The sequence below is a fragment of the Emys orbicularis genome, chromosome 7 (assembly GCF_028017835.1).
Source record: "Emys orbicularis isolate rEmyOrb1 chromosome 7, rEmyOrb1.hap1, whole genome shotgun sequence".
In the NCBI taxonomy this organism is placed as follows: Eukaryota; Metazoa; Chordata; order Testudines; family Emydidae; genus Emys; species Emys orbicularis.
This window is the reverse complement of record NC_088689.1, coordinates 92,514,517-92,538,926: the sequence shown is the minus strand read 5'-3', so window position 1 is coordinate 92,538,926 and position 24,410 is coordinate 92,514,517. Positions and strand designations below refer to the sequence as shown.

The window sequence follows — 24,410 nt, the reverse complement described above, 5'->3', positions numbered from 1 at the left end:
GACTTGCTTTCCCCTGCCCTGAAGCGCCAGAATACCAAGATGAGAGCAGCCCTCACAGTTGAGAAGCGAGTGGCGATAGCCCTGTGGAAGCTTGCAACGCCAGACAGCTACCGGTCAGTCGGGAATCAATTTGGAGTGGGCAAATCTACTGTGGGGGCTGCTGTGATGCAAGTAGCCAAAGCAATCACGGAGGTGCTGCTACGAAAGGTAGTGACTCTGGGAAATGTGCAGGTCATAGTGGATGGCTTTGCTGCAATGGGATTCCCTAACTGTGGTGGGGCGACAGATGGAACCCATATTCCTATCTTGGCACCGGAGCACCAGGGTACCCAGTACATAAACCGCAAGGGGTACTTTTCAATGGTGCTGCAAGCACTTGTGGATCACAAGGGACGTTTCACCAACATCCATGTGGGCTGGCCGGGAAGGGTTCATGACGCTCGCGTCTTCAGGAACACCAATCTGTTTAAACAGCTGCAGCAAGGGACTTACTTTCCGGACCAGAAAATAACCGTGGGGGATGTTGAAATGCCAATTGTTATTCTTGGGGACCCAGCCTACCCCTTAATGCCATGGCTCATGAAGCCATACACAGGCAGCCTGGACAGGAGTCAGGAGTTGTTCAACTACAGGCTGAGCAAGTGCAGAATGGTGTTAGAATGTGCATTTGGCCGTTTAAAAGGTCGCTGGCGATCCTTACTGACTCGCTCAGACCTCAGCCAAACCAATATCCCCATTGTTATTACTGCTTGCTGTGTGCTTCACAATCTCTGTGAGAGCAAGGGGGAGACCTTTATGGCAGGGTGGGAGGCTGAGGCAAATCGCCTGGCTGCTGATTACTCGCAGCCAGACACCAGGGCGATTAGAAGAGCACACCAGGAAGCGCTGCGCATTAGGGAAGCTTTGAAAACCAGTTTCATGACTGGCCAGGCTACAGTGTGAAATTTATGTTTGTTTATCCTTCCTGAAAACCCGCCCCCTTTATTGACTCATTCTCTGTAAGGAACCCACCCTCCCCCTTCCCCCAGCTTGCTTTCAAAGGAAATAAAGTCACCATTGTTTAAAAATCATTTATTCTTTATTAATTGATTATAAAAAGAGGGAGAGAACCTGAGTGGGGTTTGGGAGGAGGATCAGCGGGAAGGAAAAGCCCAGTAAAAAAAGGTTAAAAAAATGGCAGCCTTTTGCTTGGGCTGTCCACTGGGGTGGAATGGGAGGGTGTACGGAGCCTCCCCCCCCCGTGTTCTTAAACGTCTGGGTGAGGAGGCTATGGAACATGGTGAGGAGGTAGGGGGGTTATACAGGGGCTGTAGCGGCACTCTGTTCTCCAGCAGCCGTTCCTGAAGCTCCACCAGACGCCGGAGCATGTCTGTTTGCTCACGCAGCAGCCCCAGCGTTGCTTCCCGACTCCTCTGATCTTCCTGCCGCCACCTCTCATCTCGAGCGTCTCTCCTCTCCTCACGTTGGTCCCTTCTGTCCTCACGTTGGTCCCTCATGTCCTCACGTTGGTCCCTCATGTCCTCACGTTGGTCCCTCCTGTCCTCACGGTCACTGGCTTCTTTCCTATACTTGCAAACCGTCTCCTTCCACTCATTCAGATGAGCTCTTTCACTCCTGGTGGATTGCATGATTTCGGCAAACATCTCTTCTCTCGTCTTTTTTTTACGACGCCTTATCTGGGATAGCCTTCGGGAAGGAGGAGGGAGGCTTGAAACATTTGCACCTGCTGGAGGGAGTGAAAAAAGGAGAGAATTTTTTTAAAAGATACATTTTTCAGAACAATGCTTATACTCTTTCACGGTGTATACTATTCACATTACATAGCACATGTGATTTCTGTGCAAGGTCGCATTTTGCCTCTTAATATTGAGTGCCTGTGGCTTTGCTGCTAGAGATCACAGACGCAGGTCCGGGCAACAGAATTCACCTTGCATGCTGCCATGGTAAGCCACTGTCTTTAGGCTTCTGCGCCCTGCTTTCCCACATACCAAGCAAAGCCCGTTGTGCTGCAGTTTTCCTGTTAGAATTCTCTGGGATGAGTGCTTTCTCCCTCCCCCCACCGCGTGGCTGGTATCAGGGAAGATCCCTGCAGGAACCAAACTAACACCCCCCCCCCCACCCGCCATGAATTCTCTGGGATGAGTGCTTTCTCCCTCCCCCCACCGCGTGGCTGGTATCAGGGAAGATCCCTGCAGGAACCAAACTAACACCACCCCCCCCACCCGCCATGAATTCTCTGGGATGAGTGCTTTCTCCCTCCCCCCACCGCGTGGCTGGTATCAGGGAAGATCCCTGCAGGAACCAAACTAACACCCCCCCCCCACCGCTATGAATTCTCTGGGATGAGTGCTTTCTCCCTCCCCCCACCGCGTGGCTGGTATCAGGGAAGATCCCTGCAGGAACCAAACTAACACCCCCCCCCCCCACCCGCCATGAATTCTCTGGGATGAGTGCTTTCTCCCTCCCCCCACCGCGTGGCTGGTATCAGGGAAGATCCCTGCTAGCAAAACACGAAAAGCTCTGGGCCAATCCTCCCCCCCCCCTTTGCACTTGGCTAAATGCAGGGAAGGATTTCTTTTCAGCCACAGGCAAACAGCCCAGTAGGAACGGCCACCTCTGTCCCCTTAATTAAATTCCCTTATTTCAACCAGGTTACCCTAAGCGATATCACTCTCCTGAGGATTACACAGCAAGATAAAGAACGGATGTTGCTTGAATGCCAGCAAACACCGGGACCATACGCTGCCAGGCTCTGTCAGGCAATGATACCAGATTACTTGCTACTAGCATGGCGTGGTCAAGTGTCCTACCATGGAGGACGGAATAAGGCTGCACTGCCCAGAAACCTTGTGGCAAGGCTTTTGGAGTACCTCCAGGAGAGCTTCATGGAGATGTCCCTGGAGGATTTCCGCTCCATCCCCAGACATGTTAACAGACTTTTCCAGTAGCTGTACTGGCTGCGAATGCATCCCAAGTGCTCAGGGCAAATTAATCATTAAAAATGCTTGCTTTTAAAACATGTTTTATATTTTAAAAGGTAAACTCACCTGAGGTCCCTTCCATGGGGTCATGGTCTTGGGTGCTGGCTTGGGAGGCTTGGGAGGGTACTTCAGTCAGGGTGAGAAACAGATCCTGGCTGTTGGGGAGAACGGAGAGCTGGGTGCTCTCTGCCAGCTTGTCCTCCTCCTCTTCCCCTTCCACGGAATCATCAGGTGTACCTGATGAGATTATCCCCATCTCGGAATCCACAGTCAGAGGTGGGGTAGTGGTGGCGGCCCCCCCTAGAAATGCATTTAGCTCAGCGTAGAAGCGGCATGTCCGCGGCTCTGACCCGGAGCGACCGTTTGCCTCCTTTGCTTTTTGATAGGCTTGTCTGAGCTCCTTGACTTTCACGCGGCACTGATCTGAGTCCCTATTGTGGCCTCTCTCCATCATGCCCTTGGAAATTTTTTCAAAAGTTTTGGCATTTCGTCTTTTCGAATGCAGTTCTGCTAGCACTGAATCCTCTCCCCATATAGAGATCAAATCCAGTACCTCCTGTACGGTCCATGCTGGTGCTCTTTTTCGATTATCAGCCTGCATGGTTACCTGTGCTGATGAGCTCTCTGTGGTCACCTGTGCTCTCCACGCTGTGCAAACAGGAAATGAAATTCAAATGTTCCCGGGGCTTTTCCTGTCCACCTGGCCAGTGCATGCGAGTTCAGATTGCTGTCCAGAGCGGTCACAATGGTGCACTGTGGGATAGCTCCTGGAGGCCAATAACATCGAATTGCGGCCACACTAACCGTAATTCGGATTTACAATACCGATTTTGACGCTACTCCTCTCGTCGAGGAGGAGTACAGAAATCGAATTAAAGGGCCCTTTAATTCGAATTAAATGGCTTCGTTGTGTGGACGGGTCAAGCGTTAATTCGAATTAAGGCAGCTAAATCCGAATTAAAGTCGTAGTGTAGACCAGTCTCTTTTCAGAGCAGAATCATAATTGAAGATCTTTTTCTGCCTTGGGAAATTAAAGCTAATTGTACATTCTATGGATTTGATTCCTTAGCACTCTCACATGTTTTGATGTGTGGTGGATGGAGCAGGAGGAAGTGCAATGGAGCTCACAGGGAAGTTGGAAATAGGGAAACTCTTCAAAGTAAAGTAGCCCTATGAGCCACTGTTTCAACGTATTGCAATGTGCAAATTGGAATTCTAGCTAAACCTACAGTGAAGTTATTCTGGGAGGGAAAAAAATATCACTACAAGAGGATTCTACTATGTATGTTAAATTTTCGTTATGTCCAAAACCCCCACACCAATAATAGTTATTTAAAAGTTAACAGGCAGGTAGGATGGATGGGGAAGAAATATGTAACATATTGCTCTATTCTATTAATGGTACTGTGACGTTGTGCAGTCTATATGGTTTTATAAAAACATGATAATAAGTGAATATAATGTAACTGGGATAGTTTTATAAAGATTTGATAAGTGAATATAATGCAACTGGGATATGCTTCGTGCAAAAGGTCTCTTGTAAGGTATCATTACAAAGCTCATAATCTACTGAGTGTGATCATCCTATTTGTAGAAATGTACCACTCTTGTATCTAAAACTAGAAATATAAAACATAACTCTGAGGGCCTATTGTAATTATGTAAAGTGTGGGCCATTAATGATGGTTTGGAATCTTGATGACTCCCATTAACCAGGACCATTGTCTGCAGATGGCTGTGTTTACCTGTTAGTCTTCCTGTATATGTGTGTGCTGGCAAGTGGGCAATGAAGTCTTGCAGTGACATGTGATCATGTCACCTGAACTGGAATCCATCTTTAACCTGGTGCTTTTCCAGTGAGGGGGGGTGGAAATCCAGAGGGACAAAGGGTTCCTGCCTTATGCAAAAGATATATAAAGGGGTGGAAGAGAACAAGGGGGGGGGAAGAGCCATCATGAAGAATCCCCTAGCTACCACCTAAGCTGGAACAAGAGCTGTACCAGGGGAAAGAATTGTGCCCAGGCCTGGAAGGTGTCCAGTCTGAGAAAAAACTTACTGAAGCATCTCTGAGGGTGAGATTTGCACATTTTATTTTATTTTGCTTGGTGACTCACTTTGTTCTGTCTGTTACTACTTGGAACCACTTAAATCCTATTCTCTGCATTTAATAAAATCACTTTTTCCTTATTAATTAACTCAGAGTATGTGTTAATACCTGGGGGAGCAAACAACTGTGCATATCTCTCTATCAGTGTTATAGAGGGCGAACAATTTATGAGCTTACCCTGTATAAGCTTTATACAGGGTAAAACAGATTTATTTGGGTTTAGACCCCATTGGGAGTTGGGCATCTGAGTGCTAAAGACAAGCACACTTCTGTGAGCTGTTTTCAGGTAAACTTGCAGCTTTGGGGCAAGTTATTCAGACCCTGGGTCTGTGTTGGAGCAGACGGGAGTGTCTGGCTCAGCAAGACAGGGTGCTGGAATCCTGAGCTGGCAGGGAAAACAGAAGCAGGGGTAGTCTTGGCACGTCAGGTGGCAGCTCCCAAGGGGGTTTCTGTGATCCAACCCATCACAGGTACTTGCATCACACATGAAAGGTGAATATAGTCAATCTTTACATGCAGAAGATTTATTCAGAAAGTGCAGAGTGAAAGAGGAGGAACAAGAGTTCAAAACCAGCAAAAAGGATATGTCAGTTTATAGCACTGGAGTTCACTCAGGGTCAAATCCCTCCCTCCTGCATAGAGCTATGGGTAACCAGGCTCTATGCAGGCAGGATGCAGAGGGCATTGAAACCTACCTTCCTAAGCTCACGTAAGCCCATGGGCTGGGGTAGCAGCCAGAGCCCCTCTGCACCAGATGCACTGGGCGTGAAAATTCTGTTAATGAGAGTTTTGTCATTGATTTCAGTGAAGCCAGGATTTCACCCTAGATCTTGGGGCCACTGGATTTGTGTGAACATAGACCCCATGGGCCTATCCGATTGTGTTTTTTCAGGCCAGCCTATGGGAAGCTGGCACAGAGAGTCTTTCCACAGTGCAAAGAGGTTCTTTTATTTGTCCCCACATTGTATCTGTGTCCTTGTTTATTATGGCTATGTTGCCATGTGAGGGGCCCTGAGCTAGCCTCATGCAGCAGATTCTCAGCTGGTGCAAGTGGTCACATCTCCACTAACTTCATTGGAGCTATGACAGTTTATACCTGCTGAAGATCTGCCCCAGTGGGTAAATTTCACTCCTAAAACACAGATTACAAACACATATGGCAAGTGCATGAACAGCAGCAAACCATGAAATTGGGATTACAGCACTCAGAATTAACCTGATGGGTGTAGGTTTAGCCATAACCTAAAATAGGTTGTGTCCAAAATGTACTCTGAAACAGAAAATATCAGGTTTCTCCTTTTCATGAATGTATTATTAAGACAGGATAGCATTCTGACTGTACCCAGCAAATACATCATTGACAGAGTGGTACTAACAAAAAATTATCTTTAGTTGATGATATTTGAAAGTGAGATCTAGGCTACAATTTTCAGAGATGTTAATTCTCTGAGGGCCAAATTCATACCTGATGAATCTCTACGGAAGTCAGTGGAGTTACAGCAGAATTAAATTTGGCCTCAGATGTGTTGTGCAGATGGCACAGTTGCTCTCTAGGGTGCCGCCTGCACTGCCTTATGATCTCACTATATTTACATTAGATGTTTTGTGAAGAGGTAATAACAGCAACCTCAGAGGAAGCTACACATTCTACCACCCCAGCCAGATTGGGTAAATGTCCTAAGGGTAGTGGCAGCTGTTGGCCTGTAGAACGAAGGGATGAGTTTTGCCCTTTCATTGCCTATGAGCTCATTCCAGCAAAAATAAAATTAACTCCCCCACTCCCTGCATGAAGTTCAAATTTCAACTTCCTCCATTTAGCAGCAATAACAGCAGATGGGAGAGCTATGCCAAAACCGTGCTGCTAGTGTGTACAAGTCAGTAAATAACAGTACTTAGCGGCTTATACTATTTTAATATATGTTTTCATTCATGTGAATATATGTTTTCACTATTTCCCTCCTCAGTAAATGCTTAAAACATTTTAGAGGCAAAATAAGAACAATTTTGGTTTTCAGGGAGAAAGAAAACAGTAAAGTTAGACAACGGAAGTTTTTCCAAGTCAAACTGGAGTGTTTTGGAACATCAGACACATCTGGGAAGCATATGTACGGGAATAAGCACAGTCTGACACAGTTGTATGTTACTGAAATTACAGAGGTAAGGAAACGTCATATTAACCCTGAGTTTTAGATCTTAGATACTTCAATAGTTAAAGGGATACATATTACTTAAAAATACAGTGCAACTTTATTTTGACAATCATAGTTTCAGATAATTGAGGGAATTTTCAATTTTATTAATAAAACCTGGGGGGACGTGACCCTTTTTGGAGTTTCAGATAATCAAGTCTGCTCAATTTCAAATTAGATTTTTCCTTTTCACAATCTCTGTAACTATGAGTGATATAGATGCTGGTCTCTCTCTGCAAGCTGCCATCATACTGATACTTCCTAGCCCGAACTGCAGTCTGATGACAGCTGGACTACAAAAATTACAGCTCCTTTGAATGCATGAGAATCAGGGACTTATAAATAACCTTAGAATATGTGTTTTGTTAGTTGACGTTCATCAAAAGACCATAGTTTCCCATGCATACAAATGGAAACTGCAATTTCCCAGTGTTCATTATCAAACAGTCAAGATATCAGAGGTGTGTGTGTGTGTGTGTAAGTATGACTCAATAACTTATTTTATAGCTAGATTAGTAGAATATATTTTATATTACACTGGCATTCCTTAGCTGAGACATTCATTTATGGTTTTTGAAAAAAAATGTAAGTTTGCATAAGAAGAGATAACATTTTAGACATCCCATGAAGAGGGCGCTGTGTTTCATTAAAATGTCACGTAAGTTCATAATTTAGGAGCTGTGGGCACCCTCTGCTCTGGGTGAACTGACCCTTATAGAACTTCCCCCCAAATGGTATGTCAGCTTAGCAGGCAAATGAACAAGTTGATCTGACTTCTACATTCAGGGACTTGGAACTTAATTAAAGCTAAGGAAAAACACAAGATAATTTGACGGATTGACTAATTGGATGGATTGCTGTACCTTTTCTTAAGGCTAAGGACAGAATGGTTTTATATGCAAAGGAAAGAATGATTGGAAGACAACAAACAATAATGCAGTTTCCATTTTTCCTCATGAATGAAGCAATGCAAATAACCAGATTTAAGCTGTAAAAGAGGCTTAAAACATTTTTGTTTTTGTTTTTAGCTATTTCAAGATGCAAAACAATAGATGTATTTCTCTTTACATTTAGGGTGGTAATACACTTGATATTTTAAAATTTTGAGTTTCATAAATTATCCTTTTTCTCTGTGGTTCTCAAACTATGGTTTTGTGCACCAGCAAGAAACATTTCAAATGCCTCCAATGGGAGATGAGGGTTAGGACTGTTTTGATGTCCATGAACATGCTAGGTGGTGTGATTTAAGAATGACAAAGCTGGAGAACCACTGCCTTTTTATATATATATATATATATCAATTACACTGTACACTTTTATTTAGCTAAGGACCTACCTTCAAAGCAATTTTTACTGTGTAATGGATCTTGCTATAAGCATCATAGCCCTCAATCAGGATATAAACACAGTTTGGTCTTCACTAGGTAGGCAATGTCAAATGATGCTTTATCCAGTGTGGAATCATGCTACAGCTCAAGTCTTTTACAGGACTCTAATAAGATTCTGAAGCTTTGTCTGTTCCCATCTGCACAGGCAAGACCAACTGCATTATAATAAGGAGGGGTGCTAGCATGTTACAACATGATCTAACACAGTAAAAATGTGTAGGTGGATGTTTGGTTACCTTTTTCCCACTCCCTTAAATAACAATGTGATTTAATTTCCATCTATAGGGGAATTTTCTTATAGCCTGAATATTAAATAGTTATAAAATGCGACAAATCATTGAAACATGAAAAATACAATGATATTTAGGCATATCTATTGACAAGTAAAATGAAAACTGGGACAAATGAAAACACCAAAGGCTATTTAAAGTGGCATATTTTATATGTAAGCTATGTTTAGAAATAGAAAAAAAAAATAGAAAGTGGATTTAAACAAACACATTGCTCTAGCAAGAGTGCTATCTCATGCATAGGATAAAAATGAAAAGCAGGGGAGAATTACATCCACAGTAGAACTATTATTTTAGTTCAAGATAATGTCCCATTCATAGCACAGATGTAGATTATATTTGTTTATATTTGTAAGTCAAAATGTGTAAGCAATCATTAACTTGTCAAATGACGGATAAAAGACATCACTGAAGCCTAAAGCAGGTCATCTTCCACTTCATTCATTTGGCTTTCAGACTGTTTCATCATCACTCATGTCCCAAATCTGTAATGAGAAAACAAGCGACATTTCACTCAGTATCTCAAATATGCTTTCAAAATACCTTATAAAACCCCTAATCCAATTTAAGAGGAAGAATACATTTCATTTATGGACCATCCACTCTAGAGGTGGTTGAATAGTATTAATGAAACTAACAGCTCAGTGGAGTCAAGGTTGTTTGGATCAGTAATCATTTGCAAACCAATCTCTTTAGTTGCACACACATTTTGGCACTTGTACTTATTCCTATAATAGTCTGAATGAATAATTTTCATTGGTTGTTTCTGAGCTATTCCTTTGGCTGTTTGCTATTCATTATGTGTGGTGTGTGGCTGGTAACTTGGTATTGTTTCTGCTTGCTGATTGCTTGACAAATTGTTACCAGGAAAATAACAAATGATGCATAATAAATAATACATATTCAATATAAAACTTTAGGAATTTGTGATCATCATCCGGAAGAATCAGTGGCCACCCAAATATTTGAGAATAATCAATAGTATGACCCACAAAGAGCAGTAAATTTAATTCAAGCTGAATATATATGTGTGAATTTGTTTTTTCCCCTCATTTTAAAAAAAGTTCTATTAACCATTCAATAATTTACTGAAAAACATATTTTATGCAGCAAGATGTAATTATATATTTACTTTGGTTTTGGGTTATGACCAAGACATATCCTGGAAACCCAACCTGGAAAACAAGGTTAACGTATTCACAGAATCCCCATGGAACCTGGAGTCCTAGAGGCCATACAAATTGAAGGTAAGTTCTGTATTTTCAATCAGTTGTCAGGAAATAGAGTGACACATTTTAAAAAATGCAAAAATTTGCAATCGCGCCTGTGTACATACAGTAAGTGCACACCAGAGACATGTCTGTTCTTTCATGGAAATGCAGGTGCATTTAGCAGGTTTTATTACCATTTATTCTGGAGGCTCAGTGAGTGGTTGCCCCAGACTTTATACCCATACGTTCAAAATCTTTGCATTCTTTCTGAAACATTCACAGAGTTCCAAATAACAAAATGGAATAATCGAAAGGGAAACCCCACAACAGAGTATGCAGTAATAGTGGAAGGTACCATAGGTCTGGGCTAAGGTTTACTGTAAAGGCCACTAACTTATGTTTGAATTTTTGTAGTTGTAAAATAAGTCTGCTATACTAAATAACCATTCTCCTTCCCCTTCCCCCCCAAAAAGTTGCAATTAGAGATGTGAAAACATAAAGAGCTAAGGCAGGGGTTCTCAAACTGGGGGTCGCGACCCCTCAGAGGGGTTGCAAGGTTATTACATGTGGGGTCATGAGCTGTCAGCTTCCACCCTAAACTCTGCTTTGCCTCCAGCATCTATAATGGTGTTAAATATATAAAAAAGTGTTTTTAATTTATAAAGGGGGGGTGTCGCACTTAGAGGCTTGCTATGTGAAAGGGGTCACCAGGACAAAAGTTTGAGAACCCTGAGCTAAGAAGGAAGGTCCTCTCATGGATCAGTAACTGGTGAAAAGACAGAAAACACACAGAAGGAATAAATGATTAGGTTTCAGAATGGAGAGAAGTAAATAGTAGTGTCCCCCAGGATCTTTACTGTCACCAGTGCTGCTGAACATATTCATAAATGATCTGGAAAACGGGGTAAACAGTGAGGTGGTAAAATTTGCAGACAATACAAAATTACTCAAGATAGTTAAGTCCAAAGGCAGACTGCGAAGAGTTACAAAGGAATCTCACAAAACTGAGTGACTGGACAACAAAACAGCAGATGAAAAACATCCGCTCAATGTGCAGTGGCAGTCAAAAAACTAACTGAATGTTAGGAACCATTAAGGAAAAGGATAGATAATAAAACAGACAATATCATAATGCCACTATATAAATCCTTGATATGCCCTCAACTTGAATACTGCATGCAGTTCTGATCACCCCATCTCAAAAAAGATATATTAGAATTTGAAAAGATACAGAGAAGGGCAGCAAAGATGATTAGGGGTATGGAACAGCTTCTGTATGAGGAGATATTAAAAACACTGAGTTTTCAGCTTGGAAAAGACACGATTAAGAGGGGATATGATAGAGGTCCATAAAATCGTGACTGGTGTGGAGGATGGGAATAAAGAAGTGTTATTTACTCCTTCACGTAACACAAGAACCAGGAGTCACCCAATGAAATTAATAGGCAGCAGGTTTAAAGCAAACAAACAAAAGGAACTTCATACAAAGCACAGTCACCCTGTGGAATTTGTTGCCAGGGGATATTGTGAAGGCCAAAACTATAATGGGGTTCAAAAAAGAACTAGATTAGTTCATGAAGGACAGGTCCATCAATGGCTACCCCATGCTCTGGGTGTCCCCAGCCTCTGACTGCCAGAAGCTGGGAGTAGATGAGTAGGATCACTCGATGATTGCCTGTTCTGTTCATTTCCTCTGACTCACCTGGCATTGGCTACTGTCAGAAAACAAGATACTGGGCTGAATGAATGTACCATTTGTCTGACCCAGTATGGCCATTTTTATGAAAAGTAAATTAGTTTGCAATGGAGTAAGAATAATTTATACTCCAAAAAAAAAAAAAAATTTCCTCTCCAAATCCTTACTCTTTGAATGTAAACTGTAGATTTTATGTATTTCTCCCTGTCTGATTACCATTTACAGTGACTGAGTCAAATGAATTCCATTTAATTTAAAAGAGTTATATCAGAGAATGAATTTGGTCCTATAGGAATCAGACCTTAAAGCAGGACTTTAAGGAACGTAGCAAGACTACCTAGCAGGTGGTCTTTGGCTTTACTGACAGGCTGTCATGATATTAATTTTACCCTTAAGTGTGCTAGAAATTCGTCTAAAACTTAGACCATTCCATGCATGTCCCAGCTAAATGCCATGGACTGACTACCATGTCAGGTTCTTCTGACTACAAGAATAAGATTGGCATTTCCAAGGCATAGGCCTTGGACCTCAAAAGGTTAGCCCACCATAATAAGTGAATCTAGGAACTATGAGCATCACCGTAGTGATCTTCTCTTTCTTAGCTGTCTCTATCGAGTATCAGGCACAGGTTATCTGCCTGGAAGTGCTGTGTGTTGACATTAGGCTGGCCACAAGATTATTCTCTTCTTTTACATCCTGACTGATGGAAAAACATATGCCAACAGAAGCGCAAGATGCCAACATTTTTTTAGACTGTAAACTCTTCAGGGCACAGACTATCAGTATATTTTTACAGTGCCTAGCACAACAGGGTCCTGTTCTTGGTTGGCCCTGAAGCACTACTACAATACAAATAATAAATAAAAACAACTACATTTTCAGACAGACTGTAATTGATATTTACATATAATTTCCATAAAACCTATCCCTGCAAAATATGACTTTTCTAGAATTTGGATATTTACTGACAAAGCCACACCAAAATCTCGACCAAGGAATGTCTACACACAGCTCTCTGTAAAACACATACTTTAAATGGTAAGATTTTCTCAATTCCTAAAAGTGGTTGCAAAATGGTGGTATAAAAATCCTTCTGGAAAATGCTGAAAGAACAGTATGTTTACAAAAGGAAAAAAGAGTTGATGAGCGACTTAGAGTTTGCCAATGAAAATACAAATGTCCAGCTCACCATTCAGGGTCAAGGATGTGGAAAATAAATATGAAAGAATTATCTTTAAATAGAATTTATGGTACGAATCAAGCTGACAAAAGGCAAGAAATTCAAAGTTCAGGCTGATATTCCATCCTCAACTAACCCCATTTTGAGTTTTTCAAACTTTGTAATAGCAACAAGGACAGATTTTAACCCTCACTCTTCTGTGTGTTAAAGAAAGATACTAAACACATTTATAGATTGCACAGTGGGATGAGTTGAGGACAGGGTGTCCACAATTTTCTTTTAAACAAACATAGTGAAGGAAGCCAGACTGAATGCTACAAAAGTTTTCTTTATTCACAAAATAAATATATCATGGTGCTATCCAGCTTCCCCTCACTGTGCTAGCTGTGTATCTCATTTCTGTTCTGAACAGTGCGGGTGAGAACTTAAGAATGGCCACATTGGGTCAGACCAATGGTCCATTTAGCCCAGTATCCTGTCTGCCAACAGTGGCCAATGCCAGGTGCCTCAGAGGGAGTGAACCTAACAGGTAATGATCAAGTGATCTCATTACACAAACTAAGAATTATTTCCCCATGCTAATTTCCCCCCCTACTGTTACTCACACCTTCTTGTCAACTGTTTGAAATGGGCCACCCTGATTACCACTACAAAAGTGATTTTTCCTCCTGCTGATGATAGTCCACTTTAATTGAATTGTCTCGTTAGAATTGGTAAGGCAACCCCCAGCTTTTCATGTACTCTGTATATATATCTTCCTACTGTATTTTTCACTCCATGCATCTGATGAAATGGGTTTTAGCCCATGAAAGCTTATGCCCAAATAAATTTGCTAGTCTCTAAGATGACACAAGTACTCCTCATTGTTTTGGTGATACAGACTAACATGGCTACCACTCTGAAACATCCTTATTCACTGTCTCCAAGTAAGTTTGCCCTATATACTTTCTTGACCTCTTTACTGAGAGTGGATGGCAAGGGTGCCAGTTGTACTGGAGATTTTTATGATCTAGACATATCTCCTTTAGGAAATCGACTGAAACGCCTGACTCATTTCAGACAGGCCTCTGGATAGCTGTTAGGTGGCAATCTTTATTAATCGCTCCTGACCTAGGGTGGATTTTAACTGGTACTTTAGAGGTGAAAGCCTCCCTATCCCATTACCTTTCCAGTCACCTTGCTCAGCCTTAATGTTTTATTTCCTAGTTACTTTCAGGTAAAGCTAGATACTGAATTTTCTAAACTATACTTTATTTTATCTTAAATCTTCTATACAAGGTTCTAAAATGTACATTTTAAAAGAACCTTAAGTTGTATTCTATGCTACAAACTATTTGCTCAGTTAACACCACCTGCCCCCAAGTTGTGTTTTAAGAGCAGTAGAAGCGATTTCTTTTGGAAACTGGTAAAAATAAAAAATAACTCAGGATCTAAGACCTGACATCCTACCACTGCTTCTTAAAGAATACAGCGGCATTTACAACTTTCCTAGGGGTGAGGATTTTGAATTTCTTATCTCATCCTGGTAAGCTGAAATACCAACTGATATTCTGTTAGGACCATAAGCTCTATGGGGCAGGGACTTTTAGTTGTATATTTATAGAGTGCCTAGTACATGGGGCCTCTAAGCTCTACCACAATACAAATAAAAATAATCACAACTACATTTCAGTTTATTTTTTCTGCCGTTGTGGTGGAGGACACTGTCTTCCACATGTTGTTGGCAAATAGATGTCTTCAATGGAAAGCTAGAAAGTATAAAATCTTATGACGTAGTAATAGGAAGGACATTGGATGGTATTATCTGGACATGTGCCCAACTTTACATATCTACAATGCTTTAATGCAGAGTACCATAGTAACATTTCTTATTTGTAGAATGCATCCAACTACACTCAATTAGAGAGGGTAATATTTCCTAATTGTAATCTCTCCACAAACCATGCTCTTAGAAACCAGTGAGATGAAAGGGTGGAGAATATGAAAGAATTACATTTAAATAGATGATTACATATCTTCCTACCTAAATAAGATTCTTTCTAGAAGTTTTGAAAATGTTTGCAAAAGACCCGAATTGAGTTTTACAGATATTAAACCATTATGCAAACATCCTGGATTGAGACACAATATTTTTGAGAAGGATGGTAATATCTTACTCCCAAAAGAATAGGCTTTATATACAGCAGGGACAGATCACTTAGTCCAGAAGAATACCCTCTGTCTGGATCATGGCATTACAAAATTCTGGCCAGCCCCTGAGCAGACTGTGGGAGGAGCTCTTTGTGCAGGAACCAGTCAGAATTTTGTCCTATACTAAGATGCTCTGCTGCTATGACTAGTCTCCTGCTTGCTGCCAGATATTGCTCCACTATGATTCACTAGAGTATCTTTCACAGCTAGGTTTTTAAAAGAATAAACACACCAACAAAAAAATTTGGCGGGGATTTGGTGTGTGTGTGTGGGGGGGAACAATTAAGCAAACTTCAAGGCAGCTCATAATTCAAAGGTGGAGCAAGCTCGTCAGGCCCAGATTAGCCCAATATGTTAGGCTAGACAATTATACAGCTTCATCTTTGTAAGGAATCTGGGGAAATGAGTGGAAAGGAAGATGATGTGCACAACAGGAGGAATGATGAGACAATAATAAAGTAGCTCAACACTAAGTTAAAGCTTGCAGAGAGAAAGCACAAAAAACAAAAGAACAGTGCAAGAATCATTCAGCATAATATGGATCTTGATCTGCATGTCGACACTTAGGCTGGTGTATATATTCTCAGTGAAAAGCTTCTAAGATGGTCACAGCCTGATTTTTGAGGGTTACAGAAGAATGGAGTGGCCTGCTTGGGTCAAAGTTATCTCTAATGAAATTGTACATGTAGGGGCAAGTGGTGAACTAGAAGAGAAGAAGGATAATTTTATACAAAAATGAATAGCAACATTTTAAAATTCAACTAAATGACAGCAAGCTGGAAAATGCACATTAGCTGGGCATGTCAAGCTGTAATGGCAAAATATCCCTCTAGAGGGAAAGCAGCATTATATTATGTTTAGACCTGAATTACATAAACATCAATCCTGACAGCAAAGTTATAAATGTCATATGCTCTTAGTTAATAGCAACAGATCTTCCCATGAAAATGTGCTTTAACTAGATGGAAATCCAAATATTGTGAAAAAAGCAAATGAATTATTACTAGCCTTTTAAAAATTCAAATTCAATGTATTTTTTTTAAAATGCTAAAAGCAAACAGCTACATTCCCTTCATTGATGGGCAAGAAGAAAGGAGCTAGTTTATTGTGACTTTTTTAAGAGCAGCATTTTAGAAAGAGAAAGGATGTAAAAGAGGAGTGTCTAAATGACTGTTTGTTATGCCTTGCACCTTATGTCCAATAAAAGCTGTGAATTTGGGTTTTGCTTTGAGCTCCCTTTCTTCTACCGCACACCTGGGTGAATCAATCTAAGTGAAGCTATAGGTAATGACAGGGGAGGTAATAAAATAGGCAAATAATGAACCAGCTGTCAAACTTATCCAGTGTGTACAGATCTGAAGAGATTATCTGAATGCACCTGTTATGTTCAAGTACCTATATTACGTTTAAACTTCACTTTAGGGGTTCTTAAGTTTCAGATGCAAATTAAGTCTATTCAAGATTAGAGAAGCATTTCCACACTTGTTTTCTTGAAATGACAAGTATTATTTTCCTGCATAACAGGAAGGGGGGAAACCCCCAATGTATCAGGTTAACTGTTCATTCATTTCTCAGCCACTGATTCAAAACAATTTCAAAACATTAAAGGGACAATAAGTACTTGTCATTTCCTTCTCTCAACAAAGGTACCTGTAACTTCATTTCTGTGAGAACAGATACAAAAGTATTAGGTGGGTTTTTTGTGTGTGTACATGGGTGGAAATATGTAGTGACTTTTATCTGATGTGATTAAAATATATAGTGCAAATATATATAGCTAGTTATGGCCTTATAGGCAGAGTTGGAAGAATACAAGCCTGTCCGTACAGATTTTGTGTGCGCGCGCATGTATTACTGTGACTGCTCATGAAAATGATCATCTGAATGTCAAAGTAGCTATTTCAATGCATATAATGCACTCACTGCTTAGGAAAATGTAATATAAACACATACACATAAATATATATCTATAAATACAAATGTTAAAGGTATAATATGTATAGTATTATACATATATGTGCACGTTACAAACATGTTAAAGAATAAAAAAAACCCATTGAACTGAATGTTAAGGCTGAAATTCAGCCTAGTATTAAATGTAATGCTTGAGTATCACATAAGAGCACACAACTTTACTCAAACTTCAGATACAACAAACTATAGGCCCTGATTCAGGAAACCACCCTCATTCAATTATTATTATTATTATTAATCATGTTTATTATGGTAGTGCCTAAGGGCCGACCAAGCGTTGGGCTCCACTGTGTTAGGCACTGTATAAACACAGAGCAATAGACAGTCCCTGCCTCGAAGAGCTTACAATCTAAACAGACAAGACAGACACAGGGTAGGAAAGGGATAGAATACACAAGCAGGGTGAACAATGTGATGGAGGCAAAGATCCTATCAGTTCCATGATTTTTTTTCAGGGTCGGGGAGGAAGGGTGTTTGTGGGTGGGTTTATGGAAAATAGATCCTGTCAAACTAACTTGATTTTTTTGGATGAGATTATAAATTTGGTAAATAAAGGTTACAGTGTTGATGTAATATACTTCAACTTTTGTAAGATATTTGACTTGGTACCACAGAATATTTTCATTGAAAAACTAAAATGATATAAAATTAACATGGGACTCATTAAATGGATTAAAAACTGTCTGCCTGCTAGGTCTGTGTTTACATGATTATTAAATGTAAATATTATTTTTAGATTGACTCCAGGTAGTCTTATATTTGATATGACTGTATGCAAGGCAAGACTAAACAAAAATTGTGTATATTGTAAGATGTGTGTTAGGGTTTTTTCCTGTGAGTTACAGAACTTAATTTACATAAATAGCTCCTCGCTTGTAACTATACATATATGATTGCTCCTGTTACAGGGCTGCTTATCTTCCAGCACTCATTAGACTTCTCATGGAAGTGTTGTTAGATACTGCACCTCTACCCCGATATAACGCGACCCGATATAACACGAATTCGGATATAACGCGGTGGAGCAGTGCTCCGGGGGGGGCGGGGGGCGGGGCTGCGCACTCCGGTGGATCAAAGCAAGTTCGACATAACGCGGTTTCACCTATAACGCGGTAAGATTTTTTGGCTCCCGAGGACAGTGTTATATCGAGGTAGAGGTGTATATGGTACTGGAGACCATAAAAATCAGCTTTTAATAACTAAAAAAGATTTTCCTTCCTTCCTTTGGTAAAGTTAGTCCACTGCCACAGTTGCAACTGAGGATTAATGTATAAACAAGTTTGAAATTTTAATAGGAAATTGTTTTTGAGTTTTATGAGTGGACCAAAAATATTGTAATAATTTTCAAACTATGGATAAACAACCACATTTCCCCAAAGTCTCATCAGCTGATCTGCTGTTGTGACCTGCATAGGATGTGCCATGTTTGTCTTTTTCCCAGAGGATAGAAGTGACTTCGTCTGTACAAAGTGCAAACTGGTCTCCATATTGGAAGAGAAGGTTAAAGGATTAGAGACACAAGTATCAACCTTGCGTTGCATCAGAGAAAATGAAGACTTTCTGGGCAGAAGTCAGCATTTGGTTCTGGAGGCACAACATGCCGAAGAATCAGAGAGGGCAGCGCAGAACGGGGAAGAAAATTGGCAGCATGCTGACCTCCAGAAGAAGAATGAGGAAAAGCCATGTATCCCCTATTCAGATAGAAGTAAGAAACCGTTTTCAGGCTCTCTGCACAGGTACTACTGCGGAGAATGATTTTGAAGAGCCATCTGAGGGAAGGGATCAGAAGGAGACCCCATCGACTAGAAGGCATGAGATGCACTGTCCTAGGGACGGGGGTTCCACGACCACCACTTCCAAGAGGAGGAGACGGGTGGTGGTGGTCGGGGATTCCCTCCTAAGGGGGACAGAGTCATCCATCTGCCGCCCAGACCGAGAGACTCGAGAAGTATGCTGCTTGCCTGGAGCTAGAATTCAGGATGTGACGGAGTGTCTGCTGAGACTGATCAAGGCCTCGGACCGCTACCCCTTCCTACTTCTCCACGTGGGCACCAATGATACTGCCAAGAATGACCTTGAGCAGGTCATTGCAGACTATGTGGATCTGGGAAGAAGGATAAAAGAGTTTGAGGCGCAAGTGGTGTTCTCGTCCATTCTCCCTGTTGAAGGAAAAGGCCCAGATAGGGACCGTCAAATTGTAAAGGTAAATGCGTGGTTACGCAGGTGGTGTCGGAGAGAGGGATTTGGATTCCTCGACCATGGGATGTTGTTCTGGGTTGAAGGATTGCTAGAAAGAGATGGGATCCACCTAACGAAGAGAGGGAAGAGTATCTTCGCAGGCAGACTTGCTAACCTAGTGAGGAGGGCTTTAAACTAGGTTCGCTAGGGGACGGTGACCTAAGCCCTGGGGGAAGTGGGATACCGGGAGGAAACACAATGGGGAGGGGGGCTCCTGATTCATACTGAGGAAGGAGAGCAATCGGGGAGGGATAGCTCGGTGGTTTGAGCATTGGCCTGCTAAACCCAGGGTTGTGTGTTCAATCCTTGAGGGGGCCATTTAGGGAACTGGGGTAAAAATTTGTCTGGGGATTGGTCCTTTTTATAAAAAAAAAAAAAAAAAAAAAAAAAAAGGAGGGGGGGGGAGGGATAGCTCAGTGGTTTGAGCATTGGCCTGCTAAACCCAGGGTTGTGAGTTCAATACTTGAGGGGGCCATTTGGGGATTTAGGTGGGGATTGATCCTGCTTTGAGCAGGGGGTTGGACTTGATGACCTCCTGAGGTCCCTTCCAACCCTGATATTCTATGATTCTCAAAGTGCAATTGTAAACAGGGAATTATCATCAAGCGGGTATATTTCTAGTGCGGTCCCATATGGATCAGTTCTTGGCCCGATGATATTTAACCATTTTATCAATGATCAGGAAAAAAATAAAATTGATAAAGCTTGCTGATAACACAAAAATTGAGGGAGTGGTAAATAACAAAAAGGACAGGTTACTTGTACAGAGCGATTGGGATTGCTTAGTTAGCTGGATGCAAGCAAACAATATGCATTTTAATATGGCTAAATATAAATGTATACATTATAGAATAAAAAATGTAGACTATATTTACAGGATTGGGGGACTCTATTCTCAGAAGCAGTAACTCTGAAAAAGATTAAGAGGTTGTGGTGGATAATCAGCTGAACATGAGCTCCCACTGCAATGCTGTAGCCAAAAGGACTAATGTGATCCTGGGATGAATAAAGAGGGGAATCTTGAGGAGTAGAGATAGAAGTGGGAGACTGTCCTGTTGAAACTCTCTGGGTAAGGATAAAAGGGGTAAAAAACAAGGGTGATGTCATAGTATGGCCACCTAACCAAGAAGAACAGATTGATGAGGCTTTTTTAAAGCAACTAATAAAATCATCCAAACCACAGGACTTGGTGAAGATGGGGAACTTCAATTACCCAGACATCTGTTGGGAAAATTATACAGCAGGGCACAGATTATCCAGCAAGTTCTTGGAATACATTGGAGACAACTTTTTATTACAGAAGATGGAGAAAGTGACTAGGGGAGAGGCTGTTCTACATTTGATTCTGATAAATAAGGAGGAACTGGCTGAGAATTTGAAGGTGAAAGGCAGCCTGGTTGAAAGTGATCCAGAAATGACAGAGTTCATGCTTCTAAGGAATGGTAGGAGGGAAAGCAGCAGAATAAAGACAATGGACTTCAAGATGGCAGACTTTAGCAAACTCAGATAATTGGTAGATAAGATCCCGTGGGAAGCAAGTCTAAGGGGAAAAAAAAGGTTCAGGACAGTTGGCAGTTTTTTAAAAGAGCTATTATTAAGGGCACGAGAAAACTACCCCAATGCGTAGGAAAGATAGGAAGTATGGTAAGAGACTCCCTGACTTAACCAGGAGATCTTCAACAACCTGACATTTAAAAAAGAGTCATAGACAAAGTGGAAAATAGGTCAAATTACGAAGGATGAATATAAAAAAACCAACACAAACATGTAGTGACAAAATTAGAAAGGCCAAGGCACAAAAAAGATTAAACTACCTAGGGACATAAAGGTAACAAGAAAACATTTTACAAATCCATTAGAAGTAAGGTTTCAGAGTGGTAGCTGTGTTAGTCTGTATCAGCAAAAACAATGAGGAGTCCTTGTGGCACCTTAGAGACTAACAAATTTATTTGGGCATAAGCTTTCGTGGGCTAGAACCCACAAAACATCTGATGAAGTGGGTTCTAGCCCATGAAAGCTTATGCCCAAATAAATTTGTTAGTCTCTAGGATGCCATTAGAAGTAAGAGGAAGATCAAGGACATAGTAGGTTCGTTATTCAATGAGGAAGGAAAGACAACAACAGAAAATGCAGCAATGTCAGAAGTGCTAAATACCTTTCTTGTTTCCGTTTTCACCAATAAGGTTAGCAGTGATCAGATGACAGGCTGTCTACACTACATACGCAAAAAACCCACACCCCCCCCCGAGCGACATAAGATATACCGACATAAGCGCTCGTGTGCACAGCACGATGTTGGCGGAAGAGCTTCTCCCACCAACATAGCTTTTGCTGCTCTTGGAGGTGGTTTTATTATGCTGACAGGAGAGCTCTCTCCTGTCAGCACAGAGCCTTCACCAGACACACTGCAGTGGTGCAGCTGTATTAGTACAGCTGTGCTGCTGCAGCACTGTACATATAGACATGGCTTACTATAGAGAACATCAGTGTAAATGGGATAGGATCTGAGACTAAAATAGGGAAAGAACAAGTTAAGAATCACTAAGGGCTTGTCTATACTTAGAATGCTGCAGCTGCTGCACTGCTGTAGCACTTTAGTGAAGATGGTACCTACGCTGATTGCGTCTCCCATTGGCATAGATACTCCAGCTCCCCAAGAGGCAGTAGCTAGGTTGACACTGACCTAGTGCTGTCTCCACTGGGGGTTAGGTTGGTTTAACTGCATTGCTCAGAGATATTTCACATCCCTGAGTAACATAATTATACTGACCTAATTTCCTAGTGTAGACCAGGCCTAGACAAGTTAGATGTCTTCAAGTTGGCAGGGCCTGATTAAATGCATCCTAGAATATTTAAGGAACTGACTGAAGAGATCTCTTTAGCCATTAGCAATTATCTTTGAGAACTCGTGGAGGACAGGAGAGATCCCAGAGGACTGGAAAAGAGCAAATATAGTACCTAACTATAAAAAAGGGAATAAGAACAACCCAGGGAATTATAAACCAGTTAACTTTGGTACCCAGAAAGATAATGGAGCAAATAATCAAACAATCAATTTGTAAGCACTTGGAAGATTATAAGGTGATAAGTAACAGTCAGCATGGATTTGTGAAGAAGAAATCATATCAAACCAACCTAATATCTTCCTTTGACAGTGTAGAAAGATTATCCTTGTCTATGGGGTGGGGTGGGGTGGGGTGGGGGGGGAAGCAGTAGATGTGATATATCTCAACTTCAGGAAGACTTTTGATACTGTCTCACATGACCTTCTCATACACAAACTAGGAAAACATAACCTAAATGAACCTACTATAAGGTGGGTATGCAATTGGTTGGAAAATTATACTCAGAGAGTAATTATCAATGGTTCACAACCTGGAAGGGCATATCAAATGGGGGTCCTGCAGGGATCGGTCCTAGGTCAAGTTAAACAGAATATCTTCATAAATTATTTGGATAATGGCATAGTAAAAGTTTGCAGATGATACCAAGCTGGGAGGAGTTGCAAGCACTTTGGAGGACAGGATTTGAATTCAAAATGATCTTGATAAACTGGAGAAATGGGGTTTGAAATAAATAGGATGAAATTCAACAAGGACAAATGCAAAGTACTACACATAGGAAGGAATAATCAACTGCACAAATACAAAATGAGAAATGACTGCCTAGGAAGGAGTACTGTAGAAAAAGATCTGGGGGTATAGTGGTCACAAGCTAAATAAGAGTCAATAATGTAATACTGTTGCAAAAAACATGAATGGCATTCTGGGAAGTATTAGCATAAAGGTTATAAGCAAGACTGAAAAAAATTGGGGTTGTTTAGTCTGGAGAAGAGAAGACTAAGGGGGGACATAAATTTTCAATTATGTAAAAGGTGTTATGAAGAGGGAGGGTGATAAATTGTTCTCCTTATCCACTGATGAGAGGACAAAAAGCAATGGGCTTAAATTGTGGCAAGGGAGATTTAGGTTAGACATTAGGAAAAACTTCCTATCTCTAAGGGTAGTCAAGCACTGGAACAAATTACCTAGGAAGGTTGTGGAATCTCCATCACTGGAGGTTTTTAAGAACAGGTTAGACAAATACATGTCAGGGATAGTCTAGACAGTACTTAATCCTGCCTCAGTGCAGGGAACTGGACTAGATGACCTATTGAGGTCCCTTCCAATCCTATATTTCTCTGAGTCTATGATTTTATCTCTGTATTTGACAGCGGTGCAACTGCTGCTGGAAAATTGTGTCCAATTCTGGTGCTCACAATTCAGTACAGATGTTGATCAATTGGAGAGGGTCAGAGAAGAATCAAAAGAATGATTAAAGGATTGGAAAACATGCTTTACAGTGACAGACTCAAGGGGTTCAATTTATTTAACTTAACGAAGAGAAGGTTATGGTGTTACTTGATTACAGTCTAGAAGTACCTACATGGGGAACAAATTTAATAATGGGCTCCTCAATCTAGCAGAGAAAGGTGTAAAACGATCCAATGGCTGGAAGTTGAAGCTATACAAATTCAGATTGGAAATAAGGCATACATTTTAAACAGTGAAGAGGGTAAGAGGTATAGGTGTTGAGTAAATCTGAGATGAAGGGGTAAGAAGTGGGGGGGGGGGAGGAGGTTGGAGCATACAGTCAATCAGCATAGGGAAAAGAAAGTTCAGTAGAACTGTAGAAAGTTCTCAGAATGTCCAAAGGTCCCTGCTTTGGCTGCTCGGTCCCTACCCACTAGAGCAGGAGTTCTAAAACTGGTGGTCGTGTCCCCTCAGTGGGTCGGGAGGTTATTACGTGGGGGGTCGTGAGCTGTCAGCCTCCACCCCAAACCCCGCTTCACCTCCAGCATTTATAATAGTGTTAAATATAAAAAAAGTATTTTTAATTTATAAGGGGGGTCGCACTCAGAGTCTTGCTGTGTGAAAGGGGTCACCAGTACAAAACTTTGAGAACCACTGTGCTAGAGTTTCTGGTT

The 24,410-nt window shown here is 41.3% G+C and overlaps 1 protein-coding gene across 1 annotated transcript in view; it reads right to left on the bottom strand.

The window, feature by feature from the left end:
- Nucleotides 1–9,022: 9,022 nt before the first annotated feature.
- ATG7 (autophagy related 7) overlaps nt 9,023–24,410 on the bottom strand; it is a 287,182-nt gene continuing 271,794 nt past the window's right edge. The window contains exon 19 of the mRNA XM_065408358.1: nt 9,023–9,440. Within this exon, the coding sequence (XP_065264430.1) occupies nt 9,408–9,440 (33 nt within the window). The 3' untranslated portion in view covers nt 9,023–9,407. The remainder of the gene's footprint in view (nt 9,441–24,410) is intronic.